General features: G+C 44.7%; 1 protein-coding gene across 2 annotated transcripts in view; it reads left to right on the top strand.

Moving 5' to 3' along the window:
* IRAK2 (interleukin 1 receptor associated kinase 2) overlaps positions 1 to 15,202 on the top strand; it is a 48,177-nt gene extending 32,975 nt beyond the window's left edge. The window contains exons 7-14 of one of the 2 annotated variants that reach the window (XR_012906466.2): positions 53 to 167; positions 1,683 to 1,792; positions 4,211 to 4,406; positions 8,624 to 8,686; positions 11,277 to 11,477; positions 12,207 to 12,702; positions 13,410 to 14,199; positions 14,349 to 15,202. Coding sequence is in view for 1 of the 2 variants with exons in the window: in XM_006132819.5 (XP_006132881.3) it covers positions 53 to 167; positions 1,683 to 1,792; positions 4,211 to 4,406; positions 8,624 to 8,686; positions 11,277 to 11,477; positions 12,207 to 12,702; positions 13,410 to 13,534 (1,306 nt within the window). In the remaining variant the exon portion in view is untranslated. Of the gene's footprint in view, positions 1 to 52; positions 168 to 1,682; positions 1,793 to 4,210; positions 4,407 to 8,623; positions 8,687 to 11,276; positions 11,478 to 12,206; positions 12,703 to 13,409 lie in introns of both variants that reach the window. The other variant, XM_006132819.5, reaches the window with a different exon arrangement.
* The last annotated feature ends 2,727 nt before the right edge of the window (positions 15,203 to 17,929 follow it).

The following is a 17,929-nucleotide window of genomic DNA, read 5'->3' as shown; positions in this document are numbered from 1 at the left end:
TTTTAAATTGTTTTTCTTTATTCTCATTTCGCTTGTTGGTATTTGGCTTTAGGTGTTGTCACATTAACATTTTACAACTAGTGGGTTTCTCACTAGAAAATGGATATCACTGTCTGATATACCCCTTCATGGATAATGGATCTCTTGAAGACAGACTCCAGTCTCAAGTAAGCAGATGATTTGGGCTCCAATTACTGTATGAAAAGCATTTGTATCTCTTTGAAATATTTTACTATGTTCTTTTGGGGTTTTACGTAATACTCCTGCAATTTGGGCAAGACCTATATTCCTATTTTCTAGGAGTATTCAACACATCCTTGCCAATACTCATTAAGGATATGAAGGACTAGTCGACTATTGGATAAGCATTTGCAAGCATAAGCAAGCTTGTCGACTAGTCGCTCCTTCCCCCTTTGCTGCCTCTATCAGAAAGAGGCAGCAAACGAGGGAGGGCTTCAAAGTGGCAGCGCCACGTGGAGCCTGGGGCCAGACCGTGGGCTCCATGCGGTGCTGCTGCTTTGAAACACTGCCGCAGGAGCCCGATGCCAGCCTCCTGGCATTTCAAAGTGGCAGCGCCACGTGGAGCCCAGGATCAGCTGGGGAGCCAGGGTCCACATGGTGCTGCCACTTTGAAATGCTGGGAGGAGCCTGACACCAGGCTCCTGTGGTGGCATTTCAAAGCGGCACATGGAGCCCAGGGTCAGCAGGAAGTCCCCAGATGACCCCAGGCTCCGTGTGGTACTTTCACCTTTGAAGTGTAGCAACAGCCCTAGGGTTGTTTTTACACTTCAAAGGCGGAAACGCCCTATCAGCTAGTCGAATAGTCGATGCAAAATGCATTGACTATTCAGTTAGTCAGTTACCTGGAATTTAACATCCTTGGTACTCAGGTGGAGGAAGCCTCTCTTCTTTATCTTTCCCACAGGATGGGTAGCTTCTTTTCTTTCTTTTCTTTCCCCACCACATGAATCATTAGTAGCAGAACAAAGGAATATGAACATACATCAGTCACAAATACAGGAAAGATTGCAAATCTTTTTACATACAGATATATTTGTATTCCACATATGGCAGGTCATCTGTACGGAGAGTTTCTACCATGCAGCTCTTGTCTTCTTTTAAGAAAAAGCAAGCTGTAAAATGTGCAGCTATGCAGCACTATATGCACTAGTTTTGGCAATATGTTGCTGTAAAATCAACTATAACGTTCATTTGCGTCGGAGTCCTCTGTTGAAATATAGTATGAAGTCAGCAGCTATAGGGGGAAGCTTATGAAATGCCACTTTTCAGGAGAATTAACAGGCCAATGGAAAGGACACTTGTGAATTCTTCAATAGAAACAAAGGATTTGATGAACCAGAGTGGATGAGTGTCTTGCCTCCAGCAGTAGCCAATACCTTGTGTTCCAGAGGAAAGCGATATTTGCCTCACCCATATCATCATCATGTAATGTACCAGGCCGAGTGTGCAGTGCTGTAATTGGGGGATGGGATGGTTCTTTCCTGACCCCCCGCATAATTGGTTTCTGCCTGAAGCATGAGATTATTTATTCCATCTTGCTTCAAGTAGGTTAGTGAGTGTTTTGCCGATGCCTGCAGTGATGGAAGGAGAACTTTTAAAACTAACTATTTTATGCTTCTTTCCATAAAAAGTAACATACCCTCTTCCTCTTTTTTTCTCAGGTTGATCCTACACCATTAACATGGGAGAAACGCATCATGATTTCTATAGGACTTATCCGAGCCATTCAGTATCTCCATAACTTTGGGATTCTGCATGGGAATGTCAAGAGGTAGGGTTGTTGGCTTATTAACATATCTGCAACTCTGTCATTCAACTGTTGTTTTCAGAATTAAAAAAAAACAGAAATGGCTGAAGTCTTCCAGTCTACATATGATCTTGGAATTATTCCCCGAATATATTTGCTTTCTCTTATCTCTTGCTCTTTTGAATATTTTCCCTCCAAATTTCATTTACCTCTCTTTTTATTGTGGCAAAAGTATATTCTTAAGGGCTTTTTTCCAAGCACATTCCTTTCCACTTTCCCCTATATGTAAAATTTCAAATATTTCCCATACCATTCCAGTACTAGAAAGTTGTGTATTCCCTGAAAAAGTCTTAGGTCTGTTCTGTACATGAAAGTTGTACCATCTCATCTATGCCTATAGAATTAACCTGGTACCACAGTCCACCCTTTTATCATGCATGCAGTTATATTGCTATAAAGGTAAGAATGACAGAGCCATTCTTATATGGGAAGGTGAATAAGTTGGATGCACTTTTTAAATGATGTAACTGCGAACACAGAAGGGTTATACTGATTTGGCTATTTTGATTTTAAAACAATCTTACCCTATCTGACATACTTAAATTAGTATTAAATTTGTTCACAGACTCAGCTTTGCTCTTATGCAAGATAATTTTTAGAGCTTTGCCTTAAAATACACATTTCTGTTAGTTCTTTTTTTAGCCTGTGTGTTTCCAAATTGATCTGAGTGTAGGAATGCAAGTTCAAGGACGGTTTATTTTTCTTCAAACAAACATAAGCTCCTAATTGTGCTCAACAATCTATTTAATTCCACTTTCCAATGTCCTGGTGAAAAAAGACCTACAATGTGACTTGATTGGACTATCAATATCTATATAGAAGATAGAAATTTGATAGTGGGCTCTTCAATCTAGCAGACAAAAATACGAGATTTGGTGGCTGGAAGGTAAAACTAGACAACTTCAGGCTGAAATAGAGTGTATATTTTTAACAGTGATGGTAATTAATTGGAAAAGTTTATGAAGGGTAGTGTTGAATTTCATCAGTGGCAATTTTTAAATTAAGTTGGGGCGCATTTTAAAAGATATGTTTCAGTACAAACAGCAATTAATTCAGGGAAGTTAATCAGCCTGTGTTATCCAGGAGGTCAGGTTCGATCAAAATGGTCCCTTCTGGCCTTGAAATCTATTTATCTAATAGGCCAAAATGCCTATTTGCTTGTGCCCTACACCATGAATCCTTTCTTGGTATCACCTGTAACTAATATATACTTTTTCTGTAATAATCAGAAAAATGCATTTCCAGTTTTGTCAGGCAATGCTTTTTGTATCCCCACGCAGCTGGAAAGCAGAGTGCTTCTGTTCTGTGTGAGGATAGAAAGGTTTTAAATTACAGAAATGCTGGTCTTTTTGTTTTATATCATGGGGCCATTTTCTGAGTTCCTAATTCACAGTACGTCTACACTAGCTCGTTAGTTCGAACTAGGTAGGGTAATGAGGGCAAGCGGAGTTGCTAATGAAGCCCGGGATTTAAATATCCCAGGCTTCATTTACATGTTCCCGGGCGCCGCCATTTTTAAATCCCCCTTAGTCCGAACTCCGTGCCCGCGGCTACCCGCAGCACAGAGTAGGTAGTTCGAATTAAAGATCCTAATTCGAACTACCGTTACTCCTCGTGGAATTCCACCGCAGGCACCGTGTAGCCACGGGCACGGAGTTCGGACTAAGGGGGATTTAAAAATGGCGGCGCCCGGGAACATGCAAATGAAGCCCGGGATATTTAAATCCCGGGCTTCATTAGCAACTCCGCTTGCCCTCATTACCCTACCTACCTCGAACTAACGAGCTAGTGTAGATGTACCCTCATCTATGAGGAGGCAAGACTCATTCTGAGGGCCTTTCGAGTCCATTATGGTAGCAGAATCTGGACTGAGTAAAGACTAAGTAAATGCTGAGAAAGGAATTCAGGATTTTCCTGACCTATTGTGAGCTTTCCAGAGAATGGGAAAAAAACAATATCAGATCTCTTCAACAGAGGAGTTCCTTATAGTCTGTAAAGCTGTTTAACTCAAAATCAAATGGGTCAAATTAATCCCTGATGATCCATTGTTTTCAGTGGACTTAGACCAGGAATAAACCTGTCCCTATATATTTTGCAAATTAACAATACAATGTATACAAGACAATAAAGAATTGGATTAGACAGGAGGAAACATTGGTTTTGTCTTAACTTTCCTAAAAAAAATCCTTCTGGTCTATGGTAGTAATACTGAAGCTTGATTTATATCTCAGTTCACTATGGCTTTCAACATACAAGACAGGAACCAAAAGAAGAATTTGTATAAAGAAGCTATTAAAAGTACCCTTTAAAATCACATATTGCCATAAGAGTCTGCATTGAAGTGTGAGTGGATTGACCACTGTTGGTATTTGCTTTATGCAGCTCCAATGTTCTGCTGGATGAAAACTTCACACCAAAACTTGGACATTCAGGTCTCCGACTGTATTCCATGGAAAAAAAATCAGATTATGCTGTGATGAAAACCAAAATTTTACAAGCTTCCCTCACTTACCTGCCAGAAGATTTGGTCAGGCATGGACACCTAACACAAAAAATTGACATCTTTGGTTGTGGAATAGTAAGTTGTCTTGTTTTTCAAAAATAAATCACTTAGATCAGCTGGATATTTAATATCCATTAAAAAATAACCAATGCAAGAAAGTAAGATTCTGTTCTGAAATATATACATGAGTCTAATTTGGATCATATAATTCAATGCAATTGCTATTAGGGAAAAATGTGGTAGCAGTCTACAAGATCTTTTCTGCAGAGTAGTCTTTATAACTAGGAGCAAATTAAAGTTAATATCAGAAAAAAACTTCTCAACTTGTGGTGTACCCAAGTCTTATGATTGTGGGTTTGAATCCAGTGTTCCCTCGAAGATTTTTCCATTCATGAGTGGAGTGAGCTTTGTCTTGTGCACCAATATTGACGTCATGTGCGCTTGTTCGGATGTGTGCCACCATGGCACCCACCAGTTACTAACAAATATATAAAATTGTTATAGAAGAAAAAAATACTAAAACAAGGGAAAATTAACAAGGTCCATGACCCTGCACCCACCCACCCTGAAAACCACTCAGCCCTGCTCCCACCATTCTTTCATCCATGAGCTACCCAACCCCTACATCTCAATCCAGTGCCCCCTTTACCACTAACCCTGCATTGTGCCCCCATTGCCCCTAACTTCTGCGCAGTGCCCCTTTCATCCCAACCCCTGCACTTTCCTCCCAGCTGTGCCCCCAGTCCCCACCCTGCACTTCCAGCATGTCCTGCCACACTGCACAGTATCCTCCACCCCCTTTGCCCAGCAGCACCTATGCCTAGCTGCCCCTCACCCTCTGGCTATAGCACCCTGGGCATGGGCCCAGTTTGCCCAGCCCTAGGGCACGCCCTGCAGCAGGGCAGCCTCCAGCCACACAGTCTTACCAGGTGGTGGCTGCCAGAGCTGGACCTGGGGCTGCAGTGAGGCTGCCTTATTAAGGACAGCCTCACCGTAGCCCTGGCTCCAGCTGTGATACATGGAACAGTCATGCAGCAAATGGCCCTGCCCTGGGAACAGCTGGGGCTGGGGCTATGTGGCAGCTGCTTGGGCCAGGGCCGTGGTACTAAAAATAGCATCGCAGCCAGGCTCCAGCTGCAGCATATGGGGCAGCTGCCCGCCGCACAACCCTGCCCTAGGAGCAGCTGGAGTCAGGGTCATGTGGCAGCTGCTGGGGTTGGGTCTGTGTGGTACTAAAAACAGCACCACGGCTCAGTTCCTGTGCTGGCACATGGGGCGGGAGTGTATGGCAGGTGGCTCCCCCATGTGCTAGGATTGGAGCCAGGCTGCAGTGTAGCTGCTCCTGGGCCAGGGCTGTGGTGCTATTTTTAGTACCTCAACCCAGGAGCAGCTACACTGCGGCCCCGACTCCAGTCCCAGGACACAGGGCAGCCATCTGCCATGTGGCCCAACCCAGGGAGCAGCTGGGGCTGAGGCTGTGTGATGGCTGCTGGTGCCGAGAGTCCAATACTAAAAATAGCAACATGGCCCTGGCCCAAGGACAGCTGCATCGTGGCCCTGGCTCCAGTCCCGGCACACAGGGCCATGGGCAGTTAGTGAAGGCATGGCTGGGGGAGGCACACCTCCAGTCCCACCATCAGCCTCGCCTCCTCTTCTAAGGCCCTGCCCCTTCCCGTCCCCATGGGGAGATGGGGCAGCATGCCATGCATGTGCTCCTGCTCCCAAATATGGGGAGAGGAGGAGAGCAGGTGGGTGTGCACTTGCCCCAGCCTCCTCTCCCTCTCCAGCCCCAGAGGAGGGCACACCGCACAACATGGTGCAGGCCAGCCTCGGAGCACCGGGGGAGGAAGAAGGGCACTCCATGTGGCATGGCCTCTCCAGCCCTGGGGAGGGAGGAGGGCAGAGAGTGTGTGGCATGGCCCCAGCTCCCTCAGCACCAGAGGAGGACACACCAAATGACCTGGCCCAGTCCTGCCTTTCCAGCCCCGGAGCACAGGGAGGACGGGCATTGGGGGCAGCAACATGCCACCTCCAAACGCTTACAGCAGGCGTTCTGGGGACGGAGTGTGGTCGGGGCTGTGCTTGGCAGTCTGGGAAAGCAAAGCCTTTCCCTGCCTTACATACCAGATGCTCATGCATGGGGCAGCCCCGCAGCCCCACCCTGTGCACCGGGACTGGAGTGGGGACTACAGTGCTATTTTTAGTACCGCAGCCGTGGCTCCACACAGTCTTTGCCTCAGCTGCACCCGGGGATGGGCCGCGTGGCAGGCAGCTGCCCCATGTGCTGGGTCTGGAGCTGGGGCCATGTTGCAACTGCTCCTGGCCGGGGCCACGGTGCTTTTGTTTAGTACTGTGGCCCCAACCCCAGAAGCAGCCACATCATGGGCTTGGCTCCGACAACCACCACACAGCCCTCCTTGGCCACAGCTGAAGCTAGGGCCAGGGCTGCGTGGTGGCTGCCCAGCTGCTCCTAAAGAGGGGCAGCTTCCCAGCACACGGCCCTGCCCAGGAGCAGCCACTGCGTGGCTCTACTGAGGAGGTAGGTGGGTTTGAATTCTTGGTGCGCACCCATGTAGGCACGCACCTTAAAGGGAACTATGTTGAATCCCTGATCTTCCTAAAGATGTTTTTGCTACTTTGTGTCCCAAGAAACCAACTGATATGCCTCATATCAGCTCATGTGAAAGGAGAGGAGGAAATTGTGTTGAAGTTATCTATGATTAATATAGGTTTAGGTAGTGCTTTGTATCTTGTTAGTGTGGAATAAAGTAAAAGGTTCAGAAATTTGGCTAGTCCCAGGGAGGTGCAAAAACAGGCAAACTATTACTGAATATCTTTTAAACTTTTATTAAAGGGCTTCTATGTATAAATTATTATTTTATCAATTTCTTACATACGTAGGCACCAAATAATTATTCGAATGACCAATAAGCAAAATGCAATACAGTAAAGAAAATTCCTTGAGGTTTTTCTAAATCCCAATAGTTGTTAACAAAGGACCAGGGATTATTAACAGTTACATTTACATCAGTCTAATTTATAAGACTAATCATTTAGCTAAAACTCTTAACACTACTACTTAACAATACCTCTAAACAATTTCAAATAACAATACTTACATTTAACAGACACACAAACAACAACAATAACAACAACATATTTGGTATACGTTATGTTTGGTATACGTTATGCTCTACAGGAACTCGTTTGGTTTGGTGAGCGGGAGGTGGCCCTCGGGTGATCAGTCCTCGGACCTGGCTCGTATTCTGCCTTCCAGTGTTTATTTGGGATTCCTCAATTTGATACAGGAGGGGAAGCTGTTTTATAGAGAAAGCTTTACCTGAACTTTTCATGTCTGGCTTCGGTTCCTGTTCTTCACTGATCTTTAAGTTACATAGTGTAAGGGTTTTCCATCAAGGGGAAGTTGACCTGTTGCTTGGATGGCAATACGCGCGAGAGGCCTGGCCAGCAAAGAGCCTGCTTTCACAGTTAGAGAATTGTCCACACGCATTCAAGGTCAAAATATGGCCTATCATCTCAAAAGTGTGGTTATGACCAGTTCAGTATCATGTAAGGTGCTTCTAGTCAGGAAAAATGGATATGTGAACATGTTACCACGTTATGCAATAAAAATACAAGTTTTGACTTTATGTTCAAGTCACATGTGCTAAATGTATTGAATATTGTGAACATGTTTTTAATCCCGGTCATCCTCCAAATATAGCGTGGGTTGGAGAGAGCTGGATTATACTTTTTGTGCACCACCTGTAAAATTATCACTATATTCTAGCTACAAAATCTTTTTATGTTATGGTGGAAGAATCAGAAAGACCACAGCTTGGTTCTGTTTGTTTAATTTGCAGCATTGGACTTTAGAAAAATGATTTTTTGGTTTGGAAACTCAGCCAACACAAATAAAAATAAATGACAATCTACAAACATGGTATAGAGAGAATAAATGACAGCCTATATCATCATTTTTTAAAATTCAGATTGCACTTTAAATTTTCATCTATTCAGTGAACTCTGTAGAACACAATAACCTTCTACTATTCTTACAGTGTAATATATAAAGATAGGCCCAAGCTATAGAATTTGGATTCGAATCTGTACCTTGCTCTAAATTGTCTCAAAGGTTCAGATCTGGAGTATTGGTTTGTGCCCATCTTGCCTAAGAATGAAGGAAAATAGCTTAAAATGCTCCAACAGTTAAATATTATCTTTGTTACAAACTCCAGTTTTTCGAATAAGTCATCTAAATAAATTATCTTGCCTATAAAAATGTTTTCTAGGTTTTAGCAGAGATGCTGACAGGCACTAAGGCAATGGATGAAGGAAGAACCCCTATCTATCTGGTAAGTGAAAGGCAAAATAAATGACATTGGCCCGGTGTCTTGCATACAGTGCTACAGTAATGAGATAAAATGCAGGACAATGTAGCACTTTAAAGACTAACAAGATGGTTTATTAGATGATGAGCTTTCGTGGGCCAGACCCACTTCCTCAGATCAAATGGTGGAAGAAAGTAGTCACAACCATATATACCAAAGGATACAATTAAAAAAAATGAACAAATATGAAAAGGACAAATCACATTGCAGAACAGAAGGGGGATGCGGGGGGGTGGGAAGGGGGAGGAAGGAAGATAAGTGTCTGTGAATTGCTGATATTAAAGGTAGGGAGAGTGGGATGTTTGTGAGTTAATGGTATTACAGGTGATAATTGGGGAAACTGTCTTGGTAATGGGTGAGAAAGTTCAAAGATTTGTTAAGTCCTTGTTGGCAAGTGTCGAATTTTAACATGAATGACAGTTCAGAGGATTCCCTTTCAAGTGCAGATGTAAAAGGTCTTTGTAGCAGAATGCAGGTGGCTAAGTCATTTAGAGAGTGTCCTTTCTGGTTAAAGTGGCAAGAAACTGTTTTCTCTTTGTGATCTTGTCTGATATCTGTTTTGTGGGCATTAATCCTTTGGCGAAGTGTCTGAGATGTTTGTCCAATGTACATAGCAGACGGACACTTTCGGCACATGATAGCATAGATTATATTTCTGGATGCGCAGGAATATGTGTTCTTGATCTTATAACTCACTTGGTTAGGTCCAATAATGGTATCAGCAGAATGAATATGTGGACAAAGCTGGCAACGGGGTTTGTTGCAAGGGAAGGTACCAGGGTTGGTATTAGTGTGGTATGTCCTCTGGTGGTTGGTAAGAATCATCTTGAGGTTAGGTGGTTGTCTATAGGAGACTATGGGTCTGTCTCCCAGAGCCTCTTTGAGTATGGTATCCTGTTCCAATATAGGCTGTAGTTTATTGATAATGTGTTGGACAGGTTTAAGTTGGGGGTTGTAGGTGATGACAAGTGGTGTTCTATTGTTGGTTTTCTTGGGTCTGTCTTGAAGTAGTTGGTTTCTAGGTATTCGTCTGGCTCTTTCAATTTGCTTTTTTATTTCTCTGGGTGGGTAGTTGCCTCTATTAGATAGAGGCAGCAAGGGGGAGGGGGTACTTGAAACTCCAAGGCAGCCACTGCACAGCCGATCCTGTGCGGCGGGCTGCCCCTTTAAAACACTTCCTCTGCACGATTCAAAGGGGCAGCCATGGAGCCCAGGGTCAGCTGGGAACTCCGGGCTGACCCCGGGCTCCCCACAGCATTTTCCCAGAACCCGGGATCAGCTAGGGACTCCCCAACTGACCCTTGGCTCCTAGCGGCATGGAGCCGGAGGTCAGCGGGGGACTGTGAGTCCTCCACTGACCCTGGGCTCCATGGCTTTGAAATGCACAAGAGCCCCTGCTGGGGACTATTGTGCATTTCAAAGCAGGCACGCTGCATGCAGCCCGGAGTCAGCTGGACTTCCCGCTGGCCCCGGGCTGTACATGGGAGTTCTGCATTCCTCCTTTGAAATGTACAAGAGCCCCAGCAGGGTCTCTTGTACATTTCAAAGGAGGAATGCGGAAGTGCCTATCAACTAGTCGACAGAAATTCCAGAGACTAGTCAATTAACCGCATTTTAACATCCTTAGTCTACACTACTGAGTTTTTTTGGAAAAACAGCCATTTTTCTGAAAAAACTTCAATTACGTCCACACTGCAATCGTGTTCTTTCAAAAGAAAATTGAAAGAACAGAGGGGTTTTTCTGGCATTGGTAATCCTCTTTCTATGAGCAAGAAACCTTTTTCCAAAAGAGTTCTTTAAGAAAAAGGCATGTGTGGATGGGGAAGAGGGAGTTCTTTTGGAAGAAGAGGAAAGAGGAAAAAGCACACGTGCCTTAGTGGCCGCTCTGTCCATAGTAATCACAGCTTAAATGCGAGATAGCATCCATTCAGTATGGATGCTATCTTTCAAAAAAGCAGAAAATGTTTTCAATGTGCTTTAGCAGTGTGGATACTGGAAGATCTCTTCTGGAAAAGCTTCTTCTGAAAGAAACCTGAAGTCTAGACATAGCCTCTGTCCTTGACAAATGCTTCAGCAACTTTCTAATGGATTCCAAAAGTGAAAAGATGACAAGTCTCAGTGATGACTTTATTATCAGGGACAAGAGGATTTAATTCATAGATTTTTAGAAAAGTTAATTAACACACTAAGGCTGCTGTACACTGCTCTGATTTTTATCAGTGGCCTGATAATATTGAGAAGTCTACCTGGAACTACTGGAGCCTGGTGTAAAAAAACATTGCCTACATGCATACAGCCCTTATGAAGCACACAGTATCAAGCTTTCCGCTTTTAAAACACAGATTTCTACCATTCGAGCTAAAGGGGAGTTTCTTTGGTTTTTTTATCTTTTGTAAGCCAGCACTAAGGGGGCACTAGTAGTTGTACACAAGCCAGTACATTACACCGGGTATAGCAAGTAATCAGGGAGTGTCTTGAGTTCTTAAAGTGATGGATAGGAATGAATAATTTTTTAAAAATCATTTTCACTAGTGTATCTCTTCCTCTTGAACAGAAAGATGTAATTACTGATGAAATTCAAACAGCAAAAGAATGTTCATGCTCCAAGCACAAAACCTTTGAAAATCTTGCTGCCAAGGAAATATGCTGTAAATATCTAGACAGGAAAGTGGGACACTTTCCAGCAGAAATTGCTGTTCACTTTGCCACTGCCATCTGCATTTGTCTGCGGAAAAAGAATCCTGACATAACAGAGGTAAGTGTTGTATGCCCTACTACAGGCTGAATCTCTCTAATCCAGCACCCTCGGGACCTGACTGGTGCCAAATCAGAGAATTTGCCCAACCATGGAAGGTCAATTTGTCTAGCAGCATTACCAACACTTCCACTGCTTACTGGGCTCTTAGAAGACATTTAGGGTAAATAACAGCACAGAACACTAAAAGCCAGGACTGGTGGCTGTAAACAAACTGCATGGGACTATGGGAAACTTGGCCACACTCATGATAAGTAGTCATCCAATTAACTAAAATCATGCTGGACCATGGATGTTGCTGGACCAGAGAAGTTCAGCTTGTAGTTCTCTGTCTCTTAGGCTATGTCTACATAGCAGTGAAATAACACAGTGTGCGTCAACACTACAAGCCTTTATTTCTAAATAATATAGAGCTGGAGGACTTCTTATTCTGACTCATGGCAACCCTCATTTTACAAGGAGTAAGGCAAGTTGAAGGAAGAATGTTTTTCCTTCAACTTCCTGCTGTGTAGACAGCACCAAAAGCCAAATTAAGCTATTTCGACTTCAGTTATGCAATTGAAGTAGCTGAAGTTGTGTAGCTTAATTCGACTTTAGCCCTACTGTGTAGACATACCTTTAAATACCAAGGTCTAAGCCACAGCTTAGATATGATTTTTTTTAATATCCACCAAGGAGAAGGACATGGGCACTGATCAACTGCTTAACAGATGTTGTTTTCTTGAACAGGTGCACGAAATGATGGAAATGGCTGAGCGTAAAATAAGAGATCACAGCATTCTTGAAGGTAGCACTTTTTCTGGATTCTCCATTAACATTCCAGAAGAAACAGATGACGAGACTGCTAGTCATAATAGCAATGAGGACAGTTCAAAGGCAAGGTCCCTGAAGTGTTCAAATTCATCCCCACCTTTACTAAGAGACTTGCCACCTGAAACTTACAATGGACAAATGTCACGGGTCCCTTGTGAATCGGATGAATCAAGTAGCTTCGTATGGGATCCTGTGGAGAGTTCTGCATATGGTCCACCTAGCAGTGGCTGCACCAGTCCAAAAAATGCTACATCCTCTCATTCCAGGAGCAATGATGAAATATGTTCAAGTGGCTTCCAGAAAAGAAATATGGCATCCAATGAAAATAAAAACACTTTGGAAATGGTACCTCCTGCAGAAAGAATGGTTCCTTCAAACAATGCAAACCTGGACCTGTCATGTTCTTCAAAAGGTAAATCTAGGTGATTTTGGGGAATGAAGATCCGAATTAAGACCAATCAATATTTGATCATTAAATTACCATGACACAATGTCCCCAATAGGGATGTAATGGTATAGCCGTTTAAATCGTTAACCAATAAGCCTGGGCTTATCAGTTTGCGTTAGTGGTTAAATGCAGGGGAGCCAGCTTGTGGTGTGGACTCTGTAGTATCAAATTTATGCTGCAGAGCCTACAGAGCAGCCAGCTCTGATCCCAGGGAGCTAGATGCACTGTGGGCTCTGCAGTATCACACTTATACCGCAGAGCCTGCAGTGTGTAACTGTTGAGACAATCAGTGGTACCACGGTTACCTAATTAACCATTTTTTAACATCCCTAGTCCCCAATTATTTTACCATTTCTGTAAGGTGCTCAGCTACTAAGGTGATAGGAAAAATATAAATGCCTAGACAGACCTGCAGTCTTTGAAAAACCTTCCTTTTACAAATTTTGACATATTTTGTCTCCTTGGTTTTTAAGTTGCCAGTTACTTTATAGAGGTAATTTAAATTATCTAGTTTTTCAATTTAATGTCCTGTTTAGAAGTCAAATTTAAGTGATTTAGAATTATTTCCCATCTCCCTAGTTATATGTAATATCAGCATTAGCCACAGGTGAACTTTTGCTAAATATCTGGGCCTTTCTTTCACTCCTCTTCCTCCCCCTCCCCCCCTTCAGGATTAGCCAAAGAAACCTCTTGGGAAATAAAGATCAATGATAAAAAAAAGAAGCTTATGGAAAATATTTTACTATATGAAGAAGATAAGTTAAACAGCTCTGAACTCTTTGAGTCTCAAATATGACTGAATTATCAGCAATGGCATCTTGGAAGAAGAAATTGGGAATCTTTTTCTGGTAGCAAGATGGTAAAAGCTAAGCCACATGCTTCATGTAAGGTTAAGTAGGATGTTTTTAACTGACAGGTTAAACCTCTTTGGAGGGGAAAAAAAAAGTCACATCTCAGATGATTCCAAGAGAATGTTCACTACAGTGTTAAGCAGAATGCAACTTTTATGATCTGAAAAATCAGCATTGTCCTCTTTCTCCTTGCCTTACTGTGCTGAAAAAAAAAATTGGCAAATTGACCGTTAGCTTAAGACCACCTGTTTTGCACTGGACTTCATAAAGCTTTTTTGTACAGTGTATTTATTTTATGAAAAATTAGAATCCTGCACACTATGCTGCAGGATATATACACAGTCTCACATACTAGTTGGCTGTACTTGCTAATATCCATTGCATTTAGCATAGATAGGGTGAACAATTGGAACTACTTTCCATTGTTTCAAAACAAAGTAGCTAGTTTTAGAAAAGTAAACGACTAGTCCACTATTCGATATGCTAGTTGACTAGTTGCCTCCCCTCCTCCCTCTTTGCTGCCTCTATCAGAAAGAGGCAACAAGTTGGGGGGTAGAAGAGGGGTGCTTCAAAGTGGCAGCGCGGTGTGGATACCAGGGCCAGACCCCGGGTTCCATGTGGTGCTGCTGCTCTGAAATGCTGCGTGCTGCCTGGGGCTAGCTGGGATTCCCCAGCTGGCTCTGGGATGCACGCGGCATTTCAAAGCAGCAGTGTCATGTGGAGCCCGGGGTCAACTGGGGACTCCCCCACTGATCCCAGGCTCCATGTGGCACTGCTGCTTTGGAGCCTGACACCGGGCACCCTGCGGCATTTCAAAGTACTAATGCTGCTTGGAGCCCGGGGTCAGCTGGTAACTCAAGTGACCCAAGGCTCCATGAGGCACTGCCACTTTGAAATGCTGTCAGGTGCATGGAGCCAACGGAGGACTGCTTGAGTCCCCCCACTGACCTCATGCTTCCTACAGCACTTTTGCCTTTGAAGTGTAGATACAGCTCTGGGCTGTTGCTACACTTCAAAGGTGGAGGTACCCTTATCCACTAATCGAATAGTCAATGAAAATTGCATCGACTATTCAATTAGCCAATGAATCGAAATTTTACATCCCTACTTAGTTTCATATGCTCTTATTCCAAATTCTCAATTATACTCCATATCCTAGATGATGTGGTGTTTTTTTTGTTTAAGAGAAGTTATATGCTGTATTCCATGATTCCGTCTCCAGCTGCATTGCACTGTAAACAAATTCTGGAACTGTACAGAGATGACTGTGTAGTATCTAACAGCCACACTGAGAGGTGGAGTACACTGACTCCCTCTGTAGCCTTGAGAGAGTCACTTAATTTCTCTGTGTCTGTTTTCTCATCTGCAAAGTAAGGCTAATACCTTACTTGCCTGTTTTGAGAGATAACTAACATTGTAAAATGCTATATTCATGTGGTTACTTGTTTCATACTGTAGCTTTTATTGTAAATGTGTATTTTGTATTTTGGTATAATTCAACGTTTTAATTTAAAACTTATTTAATTGTTCATGCAACACTTTAGTTTGTAAAGAGCTGCAGGCGATGATTAACAAAATCAGCTAAAGATTAATTAAACGTTTTATAGAAATTACCTTCTGGGATCATGGTAGGCAGCGCGGCTGCCATGGCCCACCCTCTGTTGGCCACCTTTGCCTGAGGCTGTTCTATCTGCTCAGCAAGGCTGGGGCCGCCATTCCCCCAGCCCTGCCTCACTGCCACCTGCCTGCCCATCCCGCCGCAACACAGCGCTCTCCCATTCCCCCTAACACGGTGGTTCTCAAACTTTTTGGCCTGTGACCCACCTGGCTCAAAGCAAACCTTACTACTAGTGTTGCCAGATGGTTTCAACAAAAATACCAACACACTTGACATTACATCACAATCTACATTACATTTTACAGTAAACTTCTGATAATCCGGCACCTTTAGGACCCAGGGGGTGCTGGATTATCAGATATGTCGGAGTACCGGAAGGGGGGCTATGAGCGGTCTGGGGTAGGGGAAGGGGTAGGGGTGGGAGTAGGGAGTCGGCGGGGAACTGCGCAGTGTGGGAGAGGGTGACGCTGCGGGACCAACCCAGCAGCACCCCAGCTGCTCTGCCCTCGCCTTCCCCAAGTCAGCTGCTGCTGAAACTGACCAGCGGCTGACTTGGGGAAGCCAGGGACAGAGCAGCTGGAGTGCTGCCGGGTTTGTCCCACAGCGCCCGTCAGCTGAGCGGCGCTGCAGGACAAACCCGGCAGCACCCCAGCTTCTCTGCTCCCGGCTACCCCAAGTCAGCCACTGGTCAGTTTCAGCAGCGGCTGACTTGGGGAAGCTGGGGGCAGAGCAGCTCCAACTGTCTGGCTGACTGGAGCACTTCTGGATTCCAGTTGGTGCCGGACTATCAGGAGTGCCGGACCACTGGATGCCGAACAGTTGGGAGTTTTACTGTATTTAGAAAATACTGGACATTTATATTTTCTCAATTTGTTTCCCAAACAGAAAGCTCAAATACTCAACTGTCCGGTTCAAAACCGGATATCTGGCAACCGTACATTCTACCAGTTGCTAATAGAAACTCGTTAATTACATAATTATATCCAACCCATTTTGCTAGTGCTGCAGCTCAGGAGAAGAGTTTAAAGAAAATATTAATTTTAAATTATTAAACTGATTAAGTGCTTTAACTTTCTCATGTTTCATTATCAAACTTCATTTTAAATAAAGTAAAATATTAAATTATGTCCAACACAATAGGTTGCCATGTTTTCTTTATTTATGGCAGGGGTGAGGGACCTTTTTTGGGTCAGCAATCACTGACCCACAGAAAAATCAGTTAGAGACCATACAAGTGAAAAGCAAAACAAAAACACCACATCCCTTCAAAAAAAAAACCCTCACCCTCCCTGATGTGTTCCCCATCTGAGAAAACTCACTCCTCTGGTGCTCCAGCCCCATAGAGCAAGGGGGGGGAAGACAGGATAGGACTGGAGCTCAGGGCTTCCCATAGGCCAGATTTACTCCTCTGGGGTTCCAGGGTTAGTGGATTTTGTGGATCCCCTCTAGGCTCTGGGGTTGGTACAAAAATGGGGGGTTCAGTATGCGGGACGGGGCTGCCAGTGAGAGGAATCGGGGTGTAGGAGGGGATCAGGATGCAAGGTCTAGGCAGAAGGTGGAGTACAAAGGGGCGGCGAAGATGCAAAGTCTGGATGGATGTAGGGTGCAGGAGTAGGTTGGGAGTAGGGTGTCTGGCCAGGGGGGTGGGTGCAGGAGCAGAATGGAGGCAGGGTGCCTGGCCAGGGGAAATGTGCAGAACTAGGCTGGGAGTAGGATGGTTAGCCAGGAGGAAGGTGCAGAAGCAAGGGAGAATGCAGGAGAGGGCTGGTGTAGGATGTCTGGCCACGGGAGGGTGCAGGAGCAGGCTGGGGGTAGAGTGCCTGGCTATTGGGTAGGGGGCAGGAGCCGACTGGGGATAGAATGTCTCGGTGGGTGTGTGTGCTTGAGGTGCTGAGGATGCAGGGTCTGGGTAGGAGAGGGTGGGAGGGCACTTACTTGCCTTCACAATCTGCACCACTCCCGGGCATATATTACCAGAAGATTTACCCAACATTGCTTGGATTCTCAACTCAATTCTTGCTTTTTGTAAAATAAAATGAAAACGTACGTGCTTCATTTAAATTACAGGCAGTCCCCGGGTTACATACAAGATAGGGACTGTAGGTTTGTTCTTAAGTTGAATTTGTATGTAAATCGGAACTGGCATCCAGATTCAGCCGCTGCTGGAACTGACCAGCGGCTGACTACAGGAAGCCTCAGGCAGAGTTTCTCTGCCCCGGGCTTCCTGGAATCAGCCGCTGATAAGTTTCAACAGCAGCTGAATCTGGATGCCTGGGGCAGAGCAGCTGGGGCGCTGCCAGTTGGTCCCGCAGTGCCCCTCCTCGGCGCTACTGGACCAACCCGGCAGCACCCCAGCTGCTCTGCCCCACGTCTGGCCGGTCCCGCCGCCCGCGTCCTCTGGGGCGAGAAAAGCCCCGTTCGTAAGTACGGATCCAACATAAGTTGGATCTGTGTAACCTGGGGACTGCCTGTATTGCTCTGGGATGGTGCTGGAGATGAGGGGTTCAGTATGCAGGCTGTCTCCGGGCAAGAGGACTAGCCCAGCCCTCTCTTATTGCAGCAGCCTGGGGCCAAGTGAGAAGTACCTCTACATGACTGCTTTAGCTCCAGCCCCACAGCTGGGCAAGGGGATCATGTCCCCCAGCTGGGACAGGTCCAGATTTGCCTGCCACCTGTACTCTCCTTGTTTCCTGACAAAGGGAAACAGCCAGCATTGTTTTAT

This window comes from Pelodiscus sinensis, chromosome 11 (genome assembly GCF_052426305.1).
Source record: "Pelodiscus sinensis isolate ZL-2025 chromosome 11, ASM5242630v1, whole genome shotgun sequence".
NCBI classification, from domain to species: Eukaryota; Metazoa; Chordata; order Testudines; family Trionychidae; genus Pelodiscus; species Pelodiscus sinensis.
The sequence above is the reverse complement of the archived record's forward strand: the minus strand, read 5'-3'. Positions and strand labels throughout refer to the sequence as shown.